The sequence below is a fragment of the Peromyscus eremicus genome, chromosome 20 (genome assembly GCF_949786415.1).
Source record: "Peromyscus eremicus chromosome 20, PerEre_H2_v1, whole genome shotgun sequence".
Taxonomy (NCBI): Eukaryota; Metazoa; Chordata; class Mammalia; order Rodentia; family Cricetidae; genus Peromyscus; species Peromyscus eremicus.
Window position 1 is genome coordinate 10128361 of NC_081436.1, and position 17843 is coordinate 10146203.

Consider the following 17843-nt stretch of genomic DNA (forward strand, 5'->3'; position numbering starts at 1 on the left):
GGTGGTTTTCTTGCTCTACAACATCACCACCCTCAACTGCTGGGTACCTGCTGTTACCTCTATATTTTTAGCAATCCATGATCCTCAACCCAGTCTCACTTGGTACCCTTCCAACCTTGACATTATTTATACAAATATCAACATTTCATCCTTGAAATTCTGAGGCACCATCTTCAACCCAAACCCCAAATTAATACCACAAATCTATGACTTCCTAGAAGAGTTGGACTGCTGGATCCTGGAGATCCCACTGGCCTATGAGTCAGTCAACCACAGTGCCTGTCTCAATTCCTAGCAGCCCTTCAATCCCAGTCAGTAACATTTTTACTTGTCTTTGGGAGCTCAAACTACCATTGGCCTTAATCATTCTCCCCCAAATCCTCTAATCCACCACCAAACCCTTGACCTTCCATGAGTCATCTCACCTTCCCACAAACAATGAGAAAGAGAGCGTCTGTAAAGAACAAATGACCTCTACCTGGTTTACCTTCCTGCACACTCTTCTCTCTCCTTACTTTATAGGATCTCTCCCCATCTAAAGTTGGCCCCTCTAACCAGTGCTCTTCATCTTGCTTCTCTGGTGATCATGTTCAGTTATCCTTTTACTACCTTGGAGCTTCAGCCTTACTCTTTCCCTTCAACCTATGAAAGATGCACAAGTCACTGATGACCTAAAGAAAAAGCAACCCAAAGGAGCCAGGGTTTCTCCAGCTAATTAGTTCTCCAACTCCTTTTAAAGTATGTTTTAAGGACTTACCCACTTATGTTAAATCTACTTCTATACTGTTCACCTTCATGCAAACAAACTCAACGGCTATGTTAATCTTCACACTTCAGTTCTCATTTGTAGATGTCAGTGACTCCAATTCTATTTTAGATGTTCCAATACTTCCAGAGTTCTGATCTCAATCCCTTCCTCGTGTCTAACTGCATCTTCTCCTTACACAATCTTAACTTCGAATACTAGTCTTTGCTTGAAACCATTCCTGTTATGTATACACAACACAGTAAACACCCATCAAAAGGATATTTCCCTTTTCCTTCTTATGCCCATCAACCACATCTTGATGATCTTTTACTTGCAAAACATATATCAGATATAATTCTTTTCCTCCATCCCCATTTCTGCTTCTCTGTAAGACTCAAGGACTTTGCTTCAGCAGCAATCAATAGGAGCATTAGCACAGCAATATCAGGAACTGGTCTCTAGTCTAAATGTATGCCACAAGTGCATCAGACTTGGTTCAGAAATGGGGAACTCTGAATATGCAGAATCTAATGTTCTTACATGTAGTAGTAAACAAGCCTAATCTATGAACTATTGTTTTTTGCTCTTTGGAGTGCCTGCCACCCAGCTGCCAAATAAAACACACACAGGTTTATTCTTAATTATAAATGCCCGGCCTTAGCTTGGCTTGTTTCTTGTCAGCTTTTCTTAACCTAAATTAGCCCATCTACCTTTTGTCTCTGGGCTTTTACCTTTTTTTACTTCTGTATATCTTTCTTTCTTACTCTGTTACTGGGTGTGTAGCTGGGTGGCTGGCCCCTTGTGTCCTCCTCTTTCTCTCGTTCCTTCTCCTCTCCTCTCAGATTTGTCCTTCTAGTTCTTCTCTCTGCCTGCCAATCCCACCTATCCTTTATCCTGCTTCGCTATTGGACATTCAGCTCCTTATTAGACCATCAGGTGTTTTAGACAGGCACAGTAACACAGCTTCACAGAGTTAAATGCAACATAAGCAAATGCAACATATCTTTGTATCATTAAATAAATGTTCCAGAGTGTAAACAAATGTAACATACCTTAAAATATTCCACAATAATGAACAAAGAGAAAGAATAGTCACTGCAAACATTTCTCTAAGAACCACCTGAATAATAAGCAGTCAATCTCCTGAATACTTTGGTAAGGCCTGTAAGAACAAAAGACTCACAGAGAGCCTCTCCTGACAACTAACTCAAAGTCAGGAGCCTCACTGACAGAAAAGCATGTACAAACATATAAAAGAAATCAGGCCGGGCGGTGGTGGCGCACGCCTTTAATCCCAGCACTCGGGAGGCAGAGCCAGGTGGATCTTTGTAAGTTCGAGGCCAGCCTGGGCTACCGAGTGAGTTCCAGGAAAGACGCAAAGCTACATAGAGAGACCCTGTCTCGAAAAACTAAAAATAAATAAATAAATAAAAGAAATCACGATGCCACAAAATCATGGTACTCAATATAAGTAAATACTGTATAAAACAAATGCAGTTATAAAAGTCCAGGCACCTTTGTATATATGCACACCTAGCACATGTCTATTCCTCCTACTTCTGGAGGCCAGAAAGCCCAAGATCAAGTTACCAGCAGATCTCATGTATGGCAAAGTCCTTCTTGGTTTGTAGTTGATCATTTCCTTGTTGTATCCTCATATGATAGAGAACAGAGAATTAAGTTCTCATTATTCTTAATACAGGTCCCAACCCCAATTACAAGGACTGCACCTCCATGCAAAAAACACCTCCCCAAAAGCCTGACCCAACACTATCATGTTGGGGATTTGAATTTCAACACAAGGGGTTTGCAGTGTAGTTTGTAGAGTGCTCATTTAGCATACATTAAGTTATGAATTCCAACCCCGGCACAACATAAACTAGGTGTATGGTTGTACATACCTGTAATCTGTAAACTTCAGCATTCGAGAAGTAGAGGCAGAAGATGAGTATTTCAAAGTCATCCTCCATTATATAGCAAGCTGAAGATTATGCTGAACTACATGAGATCCTAACTCAAAAAAAAAAAAAAAAAAAAAAACCCCAACCAAAACTAAACTAACATAAACTTCAAAATATGATTTTGGAGGAATGGAAACAGGTCTATAACAATAGCTCCGATAAAGCATTCAAGCAAGAAAAACTCAGATCAGGAAGATCATGTGAAAGTGGGATGAAGAATGGTAGTTGCATAGCTTCAAAGCATATCCCTTAATGGCCTCTTACTGATTACCTAGGGGAAAATTAGCTCACAATAGAAATGTCTGCAACTCAAAGAACACATCACTTTAGGAATTGTCCCAGCAAAATGTATAACTAAGGTCTAATAATCATGAAGAAACATCAGACTTTATTGAGAACATGCCACACAAATAATTTGGGGCTGGGGATGAAGCTCAGTGGCAGCATGCTTGCTTAGTGCATGTGAGGACCTAGGCTCAGCACCCCAGTACTGCAAATAATACTTTTAGAAGTATCTGCTCATTGTTCATCTTGCCAAAAACAAGAGCCCTAAGGAAAGATTAAGTTGGCCCAACTAAAGGAGTTTACCTGAAAGGTAATTTGTGAGCCCACCTCAATATTTCTGTAGCATATAGGGGCACTGTTGGAGACATTAATAAGACCTCCAGTGGATGGATACTGAAGTCCTTTGAATTGTTTTAACGACTTGTCTATAAATTTAAAACTTCAATTTCTTCCCACAATTCAAACAATCACTATGTACTCCACTGGATGGGAGAAAACCTACCGCTGCCATGGCTTTCTTACACACTCAGAACACTACCAATATACTTAACTAGCTATACTCCTGGCTTGGTGTATTATTCAGTCAACTCTGTTCTAAAGCAAATGCTGCTTTCTATTCTTAGTCTTTGATGTGGGAAATCTTCCACGTACCCACCTGATACAAAGAACAGACATCCAGATAGATGGCAGGCAGTAAAAACCATAAACTGTTACTGTAAACACCCAGAGAACATGAGAATACAGGAAGATGCAGAGGGTCAAGTAGTCTGTCTCTACACCAGTCTGCTTTCTTTTTCTGCAATTATGCATAGTTAATGATTGTTTAGAGTGCATAATTTGTTTTCTATGCATTATAAAATGTAGGCTACATGAATGCAGCACCTTTTTACTCAGAGGATAAGAAGAGGATCTGGCATAAAATAAACAGGCATATAAGAAATATAGATAGCATATACAATTGTATCTTGTTTTAATGCCCATGGATTAATTAAGAAAACTTACTAATGATGATTAATGATAAATGAATTTTAAGGTAGAATATTATAGGCAACATTGAGTGATCAGAAAATAATTAGAATATATCAAGATCGGACCAGGATAATGAAAAGTCACCAGAATTATGGGATACAGTTATAGCAGTACACATAAAGGAAATTATAAACTCATTTATATTAACAAGAAAGAAAACAGAAAATCATCCAAGTTAAAATTAATTTTTAATGGAAATATGCTTCAGCTCTTTAAAGAGGGCATAGTGACACGTGTCAAACTTTAAAATGCACATGACTGTGGCTAGAGGCCAAGCCTTCTCTCTAAGCAGGCCTCTTCTAGTTCCCTTCACTCGTCCACTTCACTCCAACTGCATCCACAGTGCCGTCCCTCACTCTAGACTTTTGCATATACGGTATTTTTATAGAATTCACATCTTTTAAGGCTACTTTCTCCACTTAGCTCTTTATTCTTTCATGTTATCTTTAGAACCAGTTTACCAATTTTCAATATTAAAAAAACTGAATTTTTTTAAAGGAACAAATTCACACCCTAATGTTAGTAGAACTGACATTTTTATGGCACTCTGCTCAGACATATGACTCTACTGTTAGTCAGGTCTTCCAAATTAACAGGCCATTTTCTTCATTATTCAACACATTTCTTATGCTAGAACATTTAAAAATATTTTCTATTGTATGCTTCTGATGGTTGATTTAATAATTGCTAATTTTCTAGTATTTCCAATAGCCAATAGGTTTACCCAGACCTTTGGTCATGAAGAAATGGGGCTTTGCTGGATGAAGTGGGTCACTAGGTGTGTGTCCCCAACTTAACATATGAAATCGTGAGTCAGAATAGATGTTACTTTCCGTAAGTTACGGTAAGAGAAGCTGACTAACACACAGTCCCTTACAGATCTCATGAACTGTGGGGGAAAGAACCCAGTCTCAGAGAACTGTTTTGGGATCACAGATGAGGGCTGCCATCTAGGGGTACGGTGCGTTCATTCCGTGGGATGACAAAGGACTGCTGGTCCTGGGAAGAGGACTGGAGAGCAGCAGACTGGAGGGGGTCAGAGTGAGGGTGGGAGAAGAAGCTTGTGCCGGCAGCAGCCACCGGTGATCAAAGCTTACAGAACACTCGGATACATAGCAGACTCTGTCCCAAGAGGAGCAACAGAAATAACAGATACTGAACAGAAGAGGTGTAGACATTCAACACCAGTAGTTATGTGAAGTGTAAAGCCAGCTGCAGATGGAAGAGAAGGCCATGGTCTTGATGACCTTGGCTTTGCTGTTCTGAGTGGGGATGGCAGCACGTTTGTGCACACCTGGTATTCCTGCTGGCCCTGATCACGCGGGTGGTTACCTCAGCTCTTACAGTAAGAATACAAAAAGAAGACAGGTGAGGGATAGCATAAAAACAAAACAGACAGCAGTAAAACTTTAAAAATAATACTGATCACTTCTGAAAAAGGGTAACCTATTGGCTATTGGAAATACTAGAAAATTAGCAATTAATAAATTCCAGCAACTAGGGACCATGTTTCAAAGTATAAAGCCTGTGAGGGGCACGCCATATTCAAACGACAATACTGCATCCTAGTCCCAAAGGCTCACAACCATCCCAGAATGTAACGTGCATTCAATTCATTCCCAAGAGTTCCCCATAGTCTTATTTGCTTGTTTATTTTTGAAAAGGCTTCCATTATTTAGCCCTGGCTGGACTAGAACTCACTATGTAGACTAGGCTAGCTTCAAACTCAGAGATAAGCCTTTAACCTTCCTTTAATCCAGAAGGATGCATAGTTGCAACAGTACTAACAATGTGTAAATGTCTAAGAGCAAAATCTCTTCTAGGACTCAAAGCAAGCTCTTAGCTGCGAGCCCTTGTAAAACTCCAAAACTAAGCCACATACTTCCAATATGCAATGTGTTGTGTGACTTTTCCTTCCTTTTCCCAAAAAAGGCACTGATGACCAAACCAAACAAAGTAAGGATTTATTGAGGGCTCAGGTTACTTCCAAGAGTGTGTGTGCCTCAAGGCAGCTGAGTTATCCCAAAGCCTATTTCAGCAAGGGTGACAACTCACAAAAAGTAATGTCCCTGAGGTTCCCCCAGGACTTACAGAAAGCTCTGCTGGGCTCTCTTGGCCTCAGCCTCAATGTTGCTCACTGCATTTATAATAAGAGGAGCTTTGTGAATGATCTGAGTTTCTTGGGCCTTATATCACTAGTTTTCTGAGCCTCCCTCCTCCCAGTGGAAAGAATGTTTCAATTCAGAGGAAATAGCTACTCAATACAATGGTAAACAGTAAAATACCCATTCCAAAAGAAACAGAGAGAATAGCAAAGAACCAAACCAATGCAAGCCCAAAACGTTAAATCTTACAGCTCCATGTATTGCATGGAGTATCAAGTATCATGATATGTACTTCAGAAAGCTTAGGCATCCTACAGCCTTTCTCATTGCAAGCCCTATCTGTTAGGATTCTGTACATGCGCAGCCCAGTGTCCTGTGCCTTATGTCTTACATCATCAGCGGGTACTGGCAACTACGTACCCGTCGCGTGGTCACGAAATGCCCGACTTAAAAAGCCCGGATGCCGACCCCCACACTCTCTCTGTGTTCTCTCTCTGCTCCTGCCATCTTCCTTTCTATCCAGGCCTGGCTCTCCTCCCTCCTTTCTTTCTAATAAAAACTCTGATAGTCGTGGCTGTGGCCCATGACTTTCCCACCAGTAACCAGCACCGCCACCAGTGCAGTTTATCATAACCATCACTATCTAGTAGGCTGCCTGCAGCTTTCCTGAACAAATGTTCCCCATTCCTAACATCTCCAAATTTCTTAGCTATCAACTACAACTTGGGCTTCACACAGCACCCTCACACACCCTCTAGGGCAGGTGCCAGCAACTTTGACCTTGCTATACACTTCCTGGCCTCCTACAGTGTCTTCTGAAATTTTGCAAGTCTATATGGCACTTCTACTTTGCCTGTCTGAAAAACCAGTCATGTGGATAATACCAAGGTCAGCTACTAGCTTAACCAGTAGGGCCTTCCACCCCTACAACAGCCTGAGTGCCTTAACAGTTAAGCACAGGAAAATTCATAGGTTGGGAAAGCTAATTCCCGAGATGAACTAAAGCATCTTCCTATTATCCAAGTACTTGGCTTTTTTTTTTTTTTAAGTGCTAAAGATGGGAAACCAAGGCCGTGGTTCTGTTTGACGGCAGAGAAATGGTTCATCATTTAAGAGCACTTGCTACTCTTGCAGAGGGCCTGGGTTCAATTCCCAGGACTGGCATGGCAGCTCACAACCATCTGCAACTACAGTTCCAAGGGATCTGACTTCTTCTTCTGGCCTCCTTGGGTATCAGGAATATATGTGGTACATATACATAAACACAGGCAAAGCATTCATACACATAAAATAAAAACAAATCTTGAAGAAGGGAGGAAGGGAGGAGGAGGGAGAGGGAGAGAGGGAGGGAGGAAGGGAGAGAGGGAGAGAGAAGTGCTCTACCACTGAGCTGCATCCCCAGACTATGGTTTCCTTATCATAGCTCAGATCTCTTTGGTAGCTACACTTTGCTTGGTCTTAAGTTCTTCATATATAGTTACTTGTTTTCTGGGCGAACTACAAACTTTTAAACTTCCCACTGTGCTTTCTGCTCAATTCTCACTGTAAACTTAGATGTAAGAGACCAGCAATAAATATATCCCAACCTAAATACCAGGCTGCCTTCAAATCTCTTCCAGTACATTTAGTTAGTTGTCTACTATCATTTTTAAATTCAGACTATATAGTCTCAGAACATGGTCAAGATGAGACAGAACTTTAATGCAATGTACCATGCATGACCGACCTCTACTGCAGTTGCAGAGTGTATCCTCAGTTCTGCACGAATCTAACACATGGTCTTGACTTACACTCCACTGTGTATGCCGGCTTTCTGAGCTCTCCCCAGCATCACAGTAAGCTCTACTTGCAGCACATGAAGCTGTTTCTACAGACATTACCAACTCCTCCCACAGACGCACTTCCACACGGCCACAGCAACAACCCACCCTGGCCACCACCTTCTGTGAGACTTCCATCACTGTGACAAACAGCTGAGAAACAGCGACTTCAAGCACCACAGATTTAATCCTGACCACAATTTCAGAGCTGCCAATCCATAGCTAGCTTGTTTTGTAGCTCTGCTGTGGGCCTCAGGTATAAGGAGAAAGGGAAAACATTAATTGAATGGGATTAACAAGCCCGCTAGGGAAATAGCTGCACAGGAATAAGAAACTCTGAACTGAGACAACAGAGAGAACTTCACTGCTGCTGTCTGCTCTTCCAACCTGCCCATCCTTTCCCTTTTGTGCTGGAAGTGATCACAGACAGCAAGTTTTGTTTGCGAAAAATTAAACTGACTTGACTAGAAATCTGCCAATTTCACCTTCTGTAAAAAAACTTGTTTAGCTCTGGGAAAACTCTCCTTTGGGGCAAAGACCACCCTGGAATGGTCACGGAGACAAGATTATGGTAAGAGCCTTTCTTGGTCAAACCACAGGTCCCAGGAACAGGAGAGAACAAACCCCCAAAAGTTGTCCTCTGACCTCTACCACAGCACATACAAACCCCACTACACAAATATACACATACATATACAGAAATAAATAAACAATAATTTAAATAGACCACCAGAGATAATACCTTATGACAGAAGACACTTTGTAAGGCTGAGTACTTTCAAAAGGCTACTTCTGGAAAAATAAAAAATGCTTTACTCTCCAGTTAAAGAAAATTATGCCTCATAATCCACAAACATTAAGAATAATTTAATAATTTTTAAGACTATCAATATTCAGACTTATTTTAAAATATACAGTCAGTTATAAAACGCCAGCCAATGAGGAACACCAGTTGTTAGCTCCATCAGACACAGAGATAGTGCTCTCTGCTTTCGAATTCAAACCCTAATGAAGACTCCAGCTACACATCTGCTGTTAGATTTCTACGGCACACATCGCACACAATAAGAGTATCAAAGTACTTATTCTTATCTTTTTACCTGTATTCAGGCTGTCGGCTTGTGGAATGATCATCTCTTGTCCATCTGTAGCCAGAATCATCCTGTAACATAAAAAATTTAATTTGGGCTTTTGTCACCCTATTTTAAACAGCCTCTGAGGTACAATTACAATGTGGGTAAAAACACTTTTCTAGGTATTCCTGAACTTCCAAAACATGATAAACAAAAGATACAAGTCATCTGTCTCAGCAACTAAAGACGACTATGAACCTGTGGCACCACTTACCTGTAATTTTAAAAATGCATTATTCCCTTGGTAGACACACACATACTTAGTGCCACAGATACACGTACCAACATGACAACAGATATTTGCTCTCTGAGAACAAGGGCCTAATGAAGTGTACATTGCTCAGTCTTTTAATTTTCTAAGCTCTCTCACCCATGTTCAGGTTCAAGGTCAATGAAGAACTTGGTACTCTTTCCATTTTGCTCATTTTCTCTTCTCATCATCACTCAATAAAGGTATAATTAGAAGCACTCTAGTGAGAATTATCACTGATAAGCAATATTACATTATGTGAATTAAACAAATGAAGCACTTTGGTCCTCTAAAACACATGTGCAAAGAGACATAAAAGCCAACCACATATGAGGCTGGAGAGATGGCTCAGTGGTTTAGACACTTGCTACTCTTACAGAGGACCTAGGTTTGATTCTCAGCCCCCACAGATGGCTCACAACCATCTGTTATCTGCAATTCCAGGAGATCCAATGGTTTCTTCTGGCCTCTATGAGGACTGACACACGTAGTGCAGGTTTGCATGCAAGGAAAACACAAGTAAAATAAAAATAAAATGTAGGCTTGGCATAGTACACATGCTTTTAATCTCAGCACTCCAGAGGCAGAAGCAGAAGATCTCAAGTTCAAGACCAGCCTGATCTACATAGCAAGTTCCAGGACAGGCAGGGCTATATAGAGACTCTGCTTCAACAAAACAAAATAAATAAATAAACACAACATGAAAATTACTTACAGTAAGAGAAACCAATTTAGCTAAAATCTTATTTTTCATCGTCCTCATTAACATCACAAACCCAACACTTGTATAAATAAAATGTGCCTATATTTTCCCTCTCCATGTTAAAAAACAAGAGAAAATTAAAAATTCCACAGCTCTAATACAATACTGGACCCAGTAAGTAGTTTAAGTAAATTCTAGATAAAAATTAGTGCTGCAAAAGTGTAAAGACTACAGGTGTGCTAGTCATTTACTTAAAGAGAAGAAAAAGTGAAGTCTAAGAACAAACAAGTTTTTGTATTAACATGGTTTTGTTTTGTGGTGTTGAGGACTGAACAGAAAGAAGACTTGTCAGCATGTAAAGCCAGAACTCTTACCCCTCAAAATACCCAGCACAGACAATCTGGAAGAATGAAATAAGTAACTGTGTTGTGGCTGAAACACTACTACAAGCTTTTAGAAAAAAATTCATGTTCAAGAGGTATCAAATACAAGCCTAGTAAAAACAAAACTCACCAGATGACCAGAGTTTTCACGAAAGGGGACAGGATGCTTTTGCTCTGACCAAATCCTTTCTCCCTGAGACTACCTGGAGAATGGGTCTGACAATAAAATGCAGTATCTCTAGTATAGAAATAATGCTTACTTCCCAACACCTAGACCCCTCCTAAAGGAACAGCATGGCATAGTAAAAGCCAGCAATGTCAGTAAGAAAGCTGTAGCATCGCAAACTCAAGCCATAATCACCAGAAACCACTAAAAAGCTCCATGACCACTTCAGAATTATCAGGGCTCACACGATGAAGGACCACGAGAACTGGACTCCCATATATACTAACCCTCAGGAAATCACTTACCTCCATTTCTTCAATTGTCAACATGAGCTCACAGTACAGAGTGTAAATATACTCTATTGGTTGCCACGTTATATATTGCAGGGAGGGGAAAAAGGGAAAAGAATGGCAAACAGTCTAGAAGAGAACTATAGTACATCTGTAAGCTTGAGGACATAGTAATTGCTTCCAACACTTTCAATAAAAGTAATAAATCATCAAACCCTTAAATACCTACTTCTAGATTATCCAGAACACACTGGTAGTCTTAGTAGCTAACATTTTAAGCATTTACTATCTGAAACAATGACTTGACTGAATTCTAATCTCAAACAGTAAAGACCTTAAAAGCGAACAGACCTTAAGAATACTAACAAAAAATGAGATAATCAACTTAAACCTGCCTTACCCACCCACGTGCTTATGTTAAAAATGAAGCAATTATAAACAGGGACACGAAGTGACAAGTGCCGACCATCTCTTCATCACTGACTATCAGAAAATCCCCGCAAGGTTAAGGTAAAAAGGCAAACAAGGTATGGGCCAGGCATACAGCTCAGTAGAGAATGCTTACCTAGCAGGAGGAAGGCCATGGCCTTGCTGCCTGGCACCACACAAAAAGCAAGCGCGGTGGAATTAATGCCTACTCACTAACCAGATCACCAGCCTCTTGACTACTAGTGCCCTCTGGAGCTATAGCCAGCAGTCAACAGCACCTCACTGGAATGCAAGCCAAACCTTGAAAACCTAGCACCGCAGCACCCAGGAGGCTGAGACAGGAGGCCAGCAAGTTCCAGGCAAGCCTGACCTGTACAGTGAGACCCTACTGCAAAGGGGGTGAGGGGAGGCTGCAAATAAAACCAAGCCAAGCAACACAAGAGCACAAGCAGCACTCTACTTCCAAGGCCTGCACACAAACTTTGGTTACATGAATTTTAAACTTCAAAGAAAGAACAATTAGTACACGGGGGAAATTACATACTCCTCTGTGAGGTGGGCCACTTCTTCGATCATGAGAATAACTGCGGCCCTCGTCATAGTCTCGGTAATCAACATGACTGTAATATCTACTGTAGCCTCCTTCATCGGGTCTGGCTAGCAGAGGCGGTCTCTTGTCTAGCAGAGGCGGTCTCTTGTCTAGCAGTGGTGGTCTCTTTGGCACAACATTAACTACTCTATGGTAGCCATCCTAAAACAGACAAAAAGAAATATAGAGACATCACTAATTTCTCTATTTGGCTTTGGAAATGTTTCTTATAAGCACAGGAGTTCTTATCCATAATTCAATAGAGTAAATGTATAAATGAACAAAAACGCACTAATGAAAAATGTGAATATAAATAATAAAATCTTCATATAGATTAATGGAAATAAAATTATTCAATAAAAAACTCATTCAAAATTAACAGACAACAATACAAAATGACAATCATAGGTTAAGAAAAGGGGACTGGAGAGAAAGCTCAGGGATTAAGAGCACTTGCTGTTTTTCCAGAGGATATAGGTGCAGTTCCCAGCATGCAGACGGCAGCTCACAACTGTAGAACCAATTCCAGGGATTATGACAACCTCTTCTGGCCCCTGTGGGTACTTCACTCACATGGTGCACATACATACATACATGCAAGCAAAACACTTATACACATAAAATAAAAATGCGTCTAAATAACAGTGTAAGTAAAAGAAAAGGCAATTTTAACAACAACAGCAATAAACTACACACAGTAAGGTTACAGCAGTGTTGTTCCTAACGACAATGAAGACAGCACACTATGTTACAGCAGTGTTACTCACAACAACAATAAAGACAGCACACTGCAAATGCTACAGCAGTGTTGTTCCTAATGACAATGAAGACATCACACTGTTTTGTCTGCTGTGTTTAAACTACTCTGGTAAGCTATTTAAACAGGGCTTGCGCCCATACACCAGCAAGCACTGAACCAGAAAGATCAAAAGGAAACATTCTGCTATTTTTCCAGAAGCTCAGGAGAGAGAGCTTTTAGCTTTTCAGGTTTGGACGCAAAGCTGACTAAAATTAGAAGCAGTTTCCACAGTAATATACTCTAACTTGTCTGGGATAGGAGACAGCCCAGTGGTGAAGGGCAATAATGGCTCTCACATGGTAGCTCACAACAGTCTAGAACTCCAGTTCCAGGGGACTGACCCTCTTCTAACCTCCTTAGGCACTGCATGCAAATACTGCCCAGACTTACTTCATGCAGGCAAAATACCCATACATGTAACAAATAATAACTTAAAAAATTTTAGTCACTGAGGAGTTTTGTGGGATTTAAGGAATTAGACAGAAAACAAAGTCTGTCTTATGTTAATAGCTAATATGATATGCTGTGGAATGTCGTGTATGCTGTGAATGTGCGTTGCTCTGATTGGTTGATAAATAAAGCTGTTTAGCCAATGGTGAGGCAGAATAGGGCTAGGCAGGACATTCTAACAAGAGAGGAGGAAGGAGAAAGAACAGAGGAGACGCTGCTAGAAGCAAGATGTAAAGGTAAGCCATAAGCCACGTGGCAATATAGATTTATAGAAATGGGTTAATTTAAGATATAAGAACTAGGGGCTGGAGAGATGGCTCAGAGGTTAAGAGCACTGACTATTCTTCCAGAGGTCCTGAGTTCAATTCCCAGCAACCACATGGTGGCTCACAACCACCTGTAGCAAGATCTGGTGCCCTCTTCTGGCCTGTAGTCATACATGCAGACAAAACACTGTATACATAATAAATAAATCTTTAAAAAAAAAAGATATAAGAACTAGATAACAAGAAGCCTGCCATGGCCATAGTTTAAAAATAATATAAGTGTGCTCTGTGTGCTTACTTGGGTCTGAGAGGCTGCAAGACTGGGTGGGACACAGGAAAACCTTACAACTACATTTGGCGTACCAACATGGGGCTCTCGAATTTCCATAAGGCCTAAAAGAGTTTAAAAAGAGCTTCTTTCTAAACACACAATAATGGAGCCAAAAAACAGCTTTCTACTTCATGTCTCATGCAAGCGGGTCAAGATATAGAGACACCAAGGTACAGAGATGCCATGGCATGGTGTGCAGCCTTGAGCTACAGTATGGTAGGTTCAAGGCCCATGGGCTTGAGTGTGCATGGCAGATTCCTGCCACTGTACACAGTGGCATCTGCAAGCCACACAGCATGGTGTGTGGTGGATATAACTTTTGCTAGTACAGGCAGGGGGGAAAAAAAGGAAAGAAAGAAAAGGTTTTTGGGCTACACACTACTGGATGGAAGCATAGACCCACTGCTTCCCAGAGTGGGCAGTGAGCATGGTTCCCAGAGCTGGCAGTCAACATAGTTCCGCCATGGTGGGAAGCTGAGGTGGGTGGAGCCAGCAGCCAAGGCTGCTGCCTTGGTCCTAGCCATTCAGTTAGGTTAGCAGTTTAAAATCTCTCCTAGTCAGAGGATTATAGATTCACAATAAGACAGATTCAGATGAAATAAAACAGTTTACATTGTGTGTAAAAATATATGTGGGCTTGGAAGAGAGAGGAAAAGGAGTTTATACAGTTGTTAAAAAAATAGTTTTTAAAAAATAAAGTCTTTAAAGAATAATATAAAAGTTAAGCCGTATAAAGATGGAAATCACACAGAGTCTGGGTTATATTGTCTTTGGGATTTTTAACTGCAGACAGACATTTGATTGTAAAAGCTGCTGAGTTAAATCAGTATGTGTATTTTAAAGATATCTTGATTTCAAAATTTATGTCTAAGGATACATTGCTTTGGAAAAGAGGTTCTGCTTTTGTTTCCACATAAGATAAGAACCTATGGATTGCTTCCAGGCTAATAAGGTTTGATCAAGGAAGAGCCCCTGAGAAGTCTCCAGATGATCCAATATCCAAAACAGCTTCAAGACAACTAGCTCAGAGAACACAGCCTCACAGACTACTCCAGTCAGGACCTGACCATAATTCTTAATTTTCTCAGGATCCCCATAAGACTACCAGTGGCCCCTATCAGCAGGAAGTAGCGTAGAACACTACGCTCACACTCCCAAAAAATGGATTATGGATGTTTGTCTTTATTTAGGTTGTTGGCTACAAATTGTTATTGGTCATAGTCGATCTCTTTCTAAAAGAAGGGAGATATGATATAGAGGATATAAATATGATAGGATAAAAAGGTAGATTATTGGCCGGGCGGTGGTGGCGCACGCCTTTAATCCCAGCACTCGGGAGGCAGAGCCAGGCGGATCTCTGTGAGTTCAAGGCCAGCCTGGACTACCAAGTAAGTCCCAGGAAAGGCGCAAAGCTACACAGAGAAACCCTGTCTCGAAAAACCAAAAAAAAAAAAAAAAAAAAAAAAAAAAAAAGGTAGATTTTGAATCTACTTTTAAACAGCAACAACTTGTTTGAAATGTTTTACATTGCTATAAATTTTAGTTTATTACAAATTTAAAGTTAATTTTGTTATACTGTATGCATATTTCTACTCTTGTTTAAAGTATTTTGTTTGTGCAACTCATTTGAAATTGTAATATATAGTTGAGAAATACAGATTTTAGTCATCTATGATAATCAAACTTATAGTCATGTTAGTTAAGTTTTCTAGATATACATAGATATATTTCAATTAGGTAGGAAATCTTCAAAAACTTCAAAGACCTACAGAATATGGCATTTAAAATGTTTTAAAAACTTCTACTTTTCTGAACATTGAGACATGTCTGCACTTGGCAACACCAATCTACTTCAGAGAAGATAATGGGCATTGAAGAAACTCATTATTGAGTTTGCTTTCTTTGTAGCAAAAGTTAGCCACCGGGCAAAAAAATGCCCTTGCATCAACTGATTGACAGTATGTCATATATACTGGACATGCAGGACCCATAGGAAGGTGACCACTGAACTTTACAAGGCAAAATGGTCCTTCAGGTTTCTGCTTCACAGAAGGAACTGCCAGACATTCTACAGGACACAGAAAAAAATGATCGAGAGACTAGGCCTATAGGCTGAAGAAGGATGCCCCAATGTTACAGAGGAACTTTGGGCGACTGTCCAGGCACCTCTCTCTGTCATTCTAGATTTTTGGAAATTACTTACAATGCATTTCCTGCTTACTTAGGTAATGTTATATTCTTCTGGGGTCTTTGATGTAGTTGAAGACTAGATAGTTATAATTTTCCTTGGTTATGATAAAAAGATATGAAAGATATGAAACTTTAGACTCACAAATATAGGATAGATGATAGAATATTTTCTTCAATTTTGCCAAATACAAATAGACTAGATATTGTAACTGTAATTCTTACTTGATAACTGTTCTATTATATGCAATTTTACTATGTTAAAATTAAAACCTCCTTTTTTAATTAGACAGAAAAGGAGAAATGCTATGGAATATCGTTCTGTATGCTGTGAATGTGTGTTGCTGTGATTGGTTGATAAATAAAATGCTGACTGGTCAGTAGCCAGGCAGAAATATAGGTAGGGCAAGCAGACAAGGAAAATTTTGGGAAGAGGAAGGGCTGAGTCAGGAGTCTCCAACCAGAACAGAGGAGGCAAGATGACAAGGCAGAACTGAGAAAAGGTACCAAGCCATGTGGCTAAACATGGATAAGAATTATGGGTTAATTTAAGTGTAAGAACTAATCAGTAATAAGCCTGAGCTAATGGCCGAGCAGTTATAATTAACATAAGCCTCTGTGTGCTTACTTGGGTCTGAGCAGCTGCAAGACTGGTGGGACACAGAAAATCCTAACAACTACAATGAAATAAAATTATTAGAGTAAGAAGTAAAGAACTACAGTACACCTGCCATAATCTGATCTAAGCCATCCAAGGAATGGCCACCTACAGATTTTGGTTTTTTGAGACATGTTCTCACTATATATATAGTCCAGGATGGCCTCTACTTCACAATATTTCTCACTGTTTTGTTTTGTTGAGTCAAGGTTTCATGCTAGAACCATGAATGGCCTAGAATAGCAATCCTGTCTTAGCCTCCTGACTGACAGAATTACAGGTGGCTTAGCATACACACAATAAACAAACTGATTAATTTTTTAAATAAATTTTAATTTTAAAATAAATAATTTTAAAAATTAGTTTATCTTTTAAAATCCTAATTTTTAAAACTCTATGAAAGATACTTTGATTATAGAAAGAAAAACAACTGGATGGCTGAATAATTTGATACACCGAATCATTGATACATATATTATACTTTCTCCACAAATTTAAATTACATACTTAACTGGACACAAATTAAATAGATTGGGACATTTATTTAAAAGCGTTTGAGACTAGGGTGGCATTCAGTTGCAGAGCAGGGATTAGCATTCATAAGGCCCTGGGCTAACCCCTGTAACAATACAAAACCCACCAATTTTCTAATGTATCATTAAATATATGTGAACTTATTTTAGCACAAAAACATTGTGGCTTTTGTTATTTTATTTTATGTATGGTGGAAGAGGTCCACATGCTTGCAGTTTGCAGTCAGAGCCAGTTCTCAACTTCTACCATGTGGTTCCTGGAAATGGATCTCAGCTGGACAGGTTTGGTAACAGGTACTTTTACCCACTGACCCATATTGCCATCCGACAGAAAACATTTTGTTTAAAATTAAAATATTAGCCGGGCGGTGGTGGTGTACATCTTTAGTCCCAGCACTCTGGAGGCAGAGGCAGGCAAATCTCTGTGAATTGGAGGCCAGCCTGGTCTACAGATTGAGTTCCAGGAGAGGCTCCAAAGCTACACAGAAAAACCCTGCCTCAAAATAAATAAATGAATGAATGAATGTGTAAATAAATAAATGAATAAAGACTTTCCTACGTCTTTCTTTTAGAGACATATGGAAATGTTTATTTACATTTGAAACATGAATAGTGGATTTACTTCAATATACCTTCAGGAAGGGAGAGCAGTGGTCAAGAACATTGGCTGCTGTTCTAGAGAGCTTATACCTACACAATAATTCACATCAGTCGGTAACTCCTGTCCC

The 17843-nt window shown here is 39.9% G+C and overlaps 1 protein-coding gene across 4 annotated transcripts in view; it reads right to left on the reverse strand.

Moving 5' to 3' along the window:
* Pphln1 (periphilin 1) overlaps positions 1–17843 on the reverse strand; it is an 84736-nt gene that overhangs the window by 58125 nt on the left and 8768 nt on the right. For 2 of the 4 annotated variants that reach the window (XM_059246854.1, XM_059246853.1), the window contains exons 2-3: positions 11847–12053; positions 9049–9110 (exon numbers count right to left, since the gene is read on the reverse strand). In XM_059246854.1, the coding sequence (XP_059102837.1) occupies positions 9049–9110; positions 11847–12053 (269 nt within the window). The remainder of the gene's footprint in view (positions 1–9048; positions 9111–11846; positions 12054–17843) is intronic. The other 2 variants (XM_059246856.1, XM_059246855.1) reach the window with 1 other exon arrangement.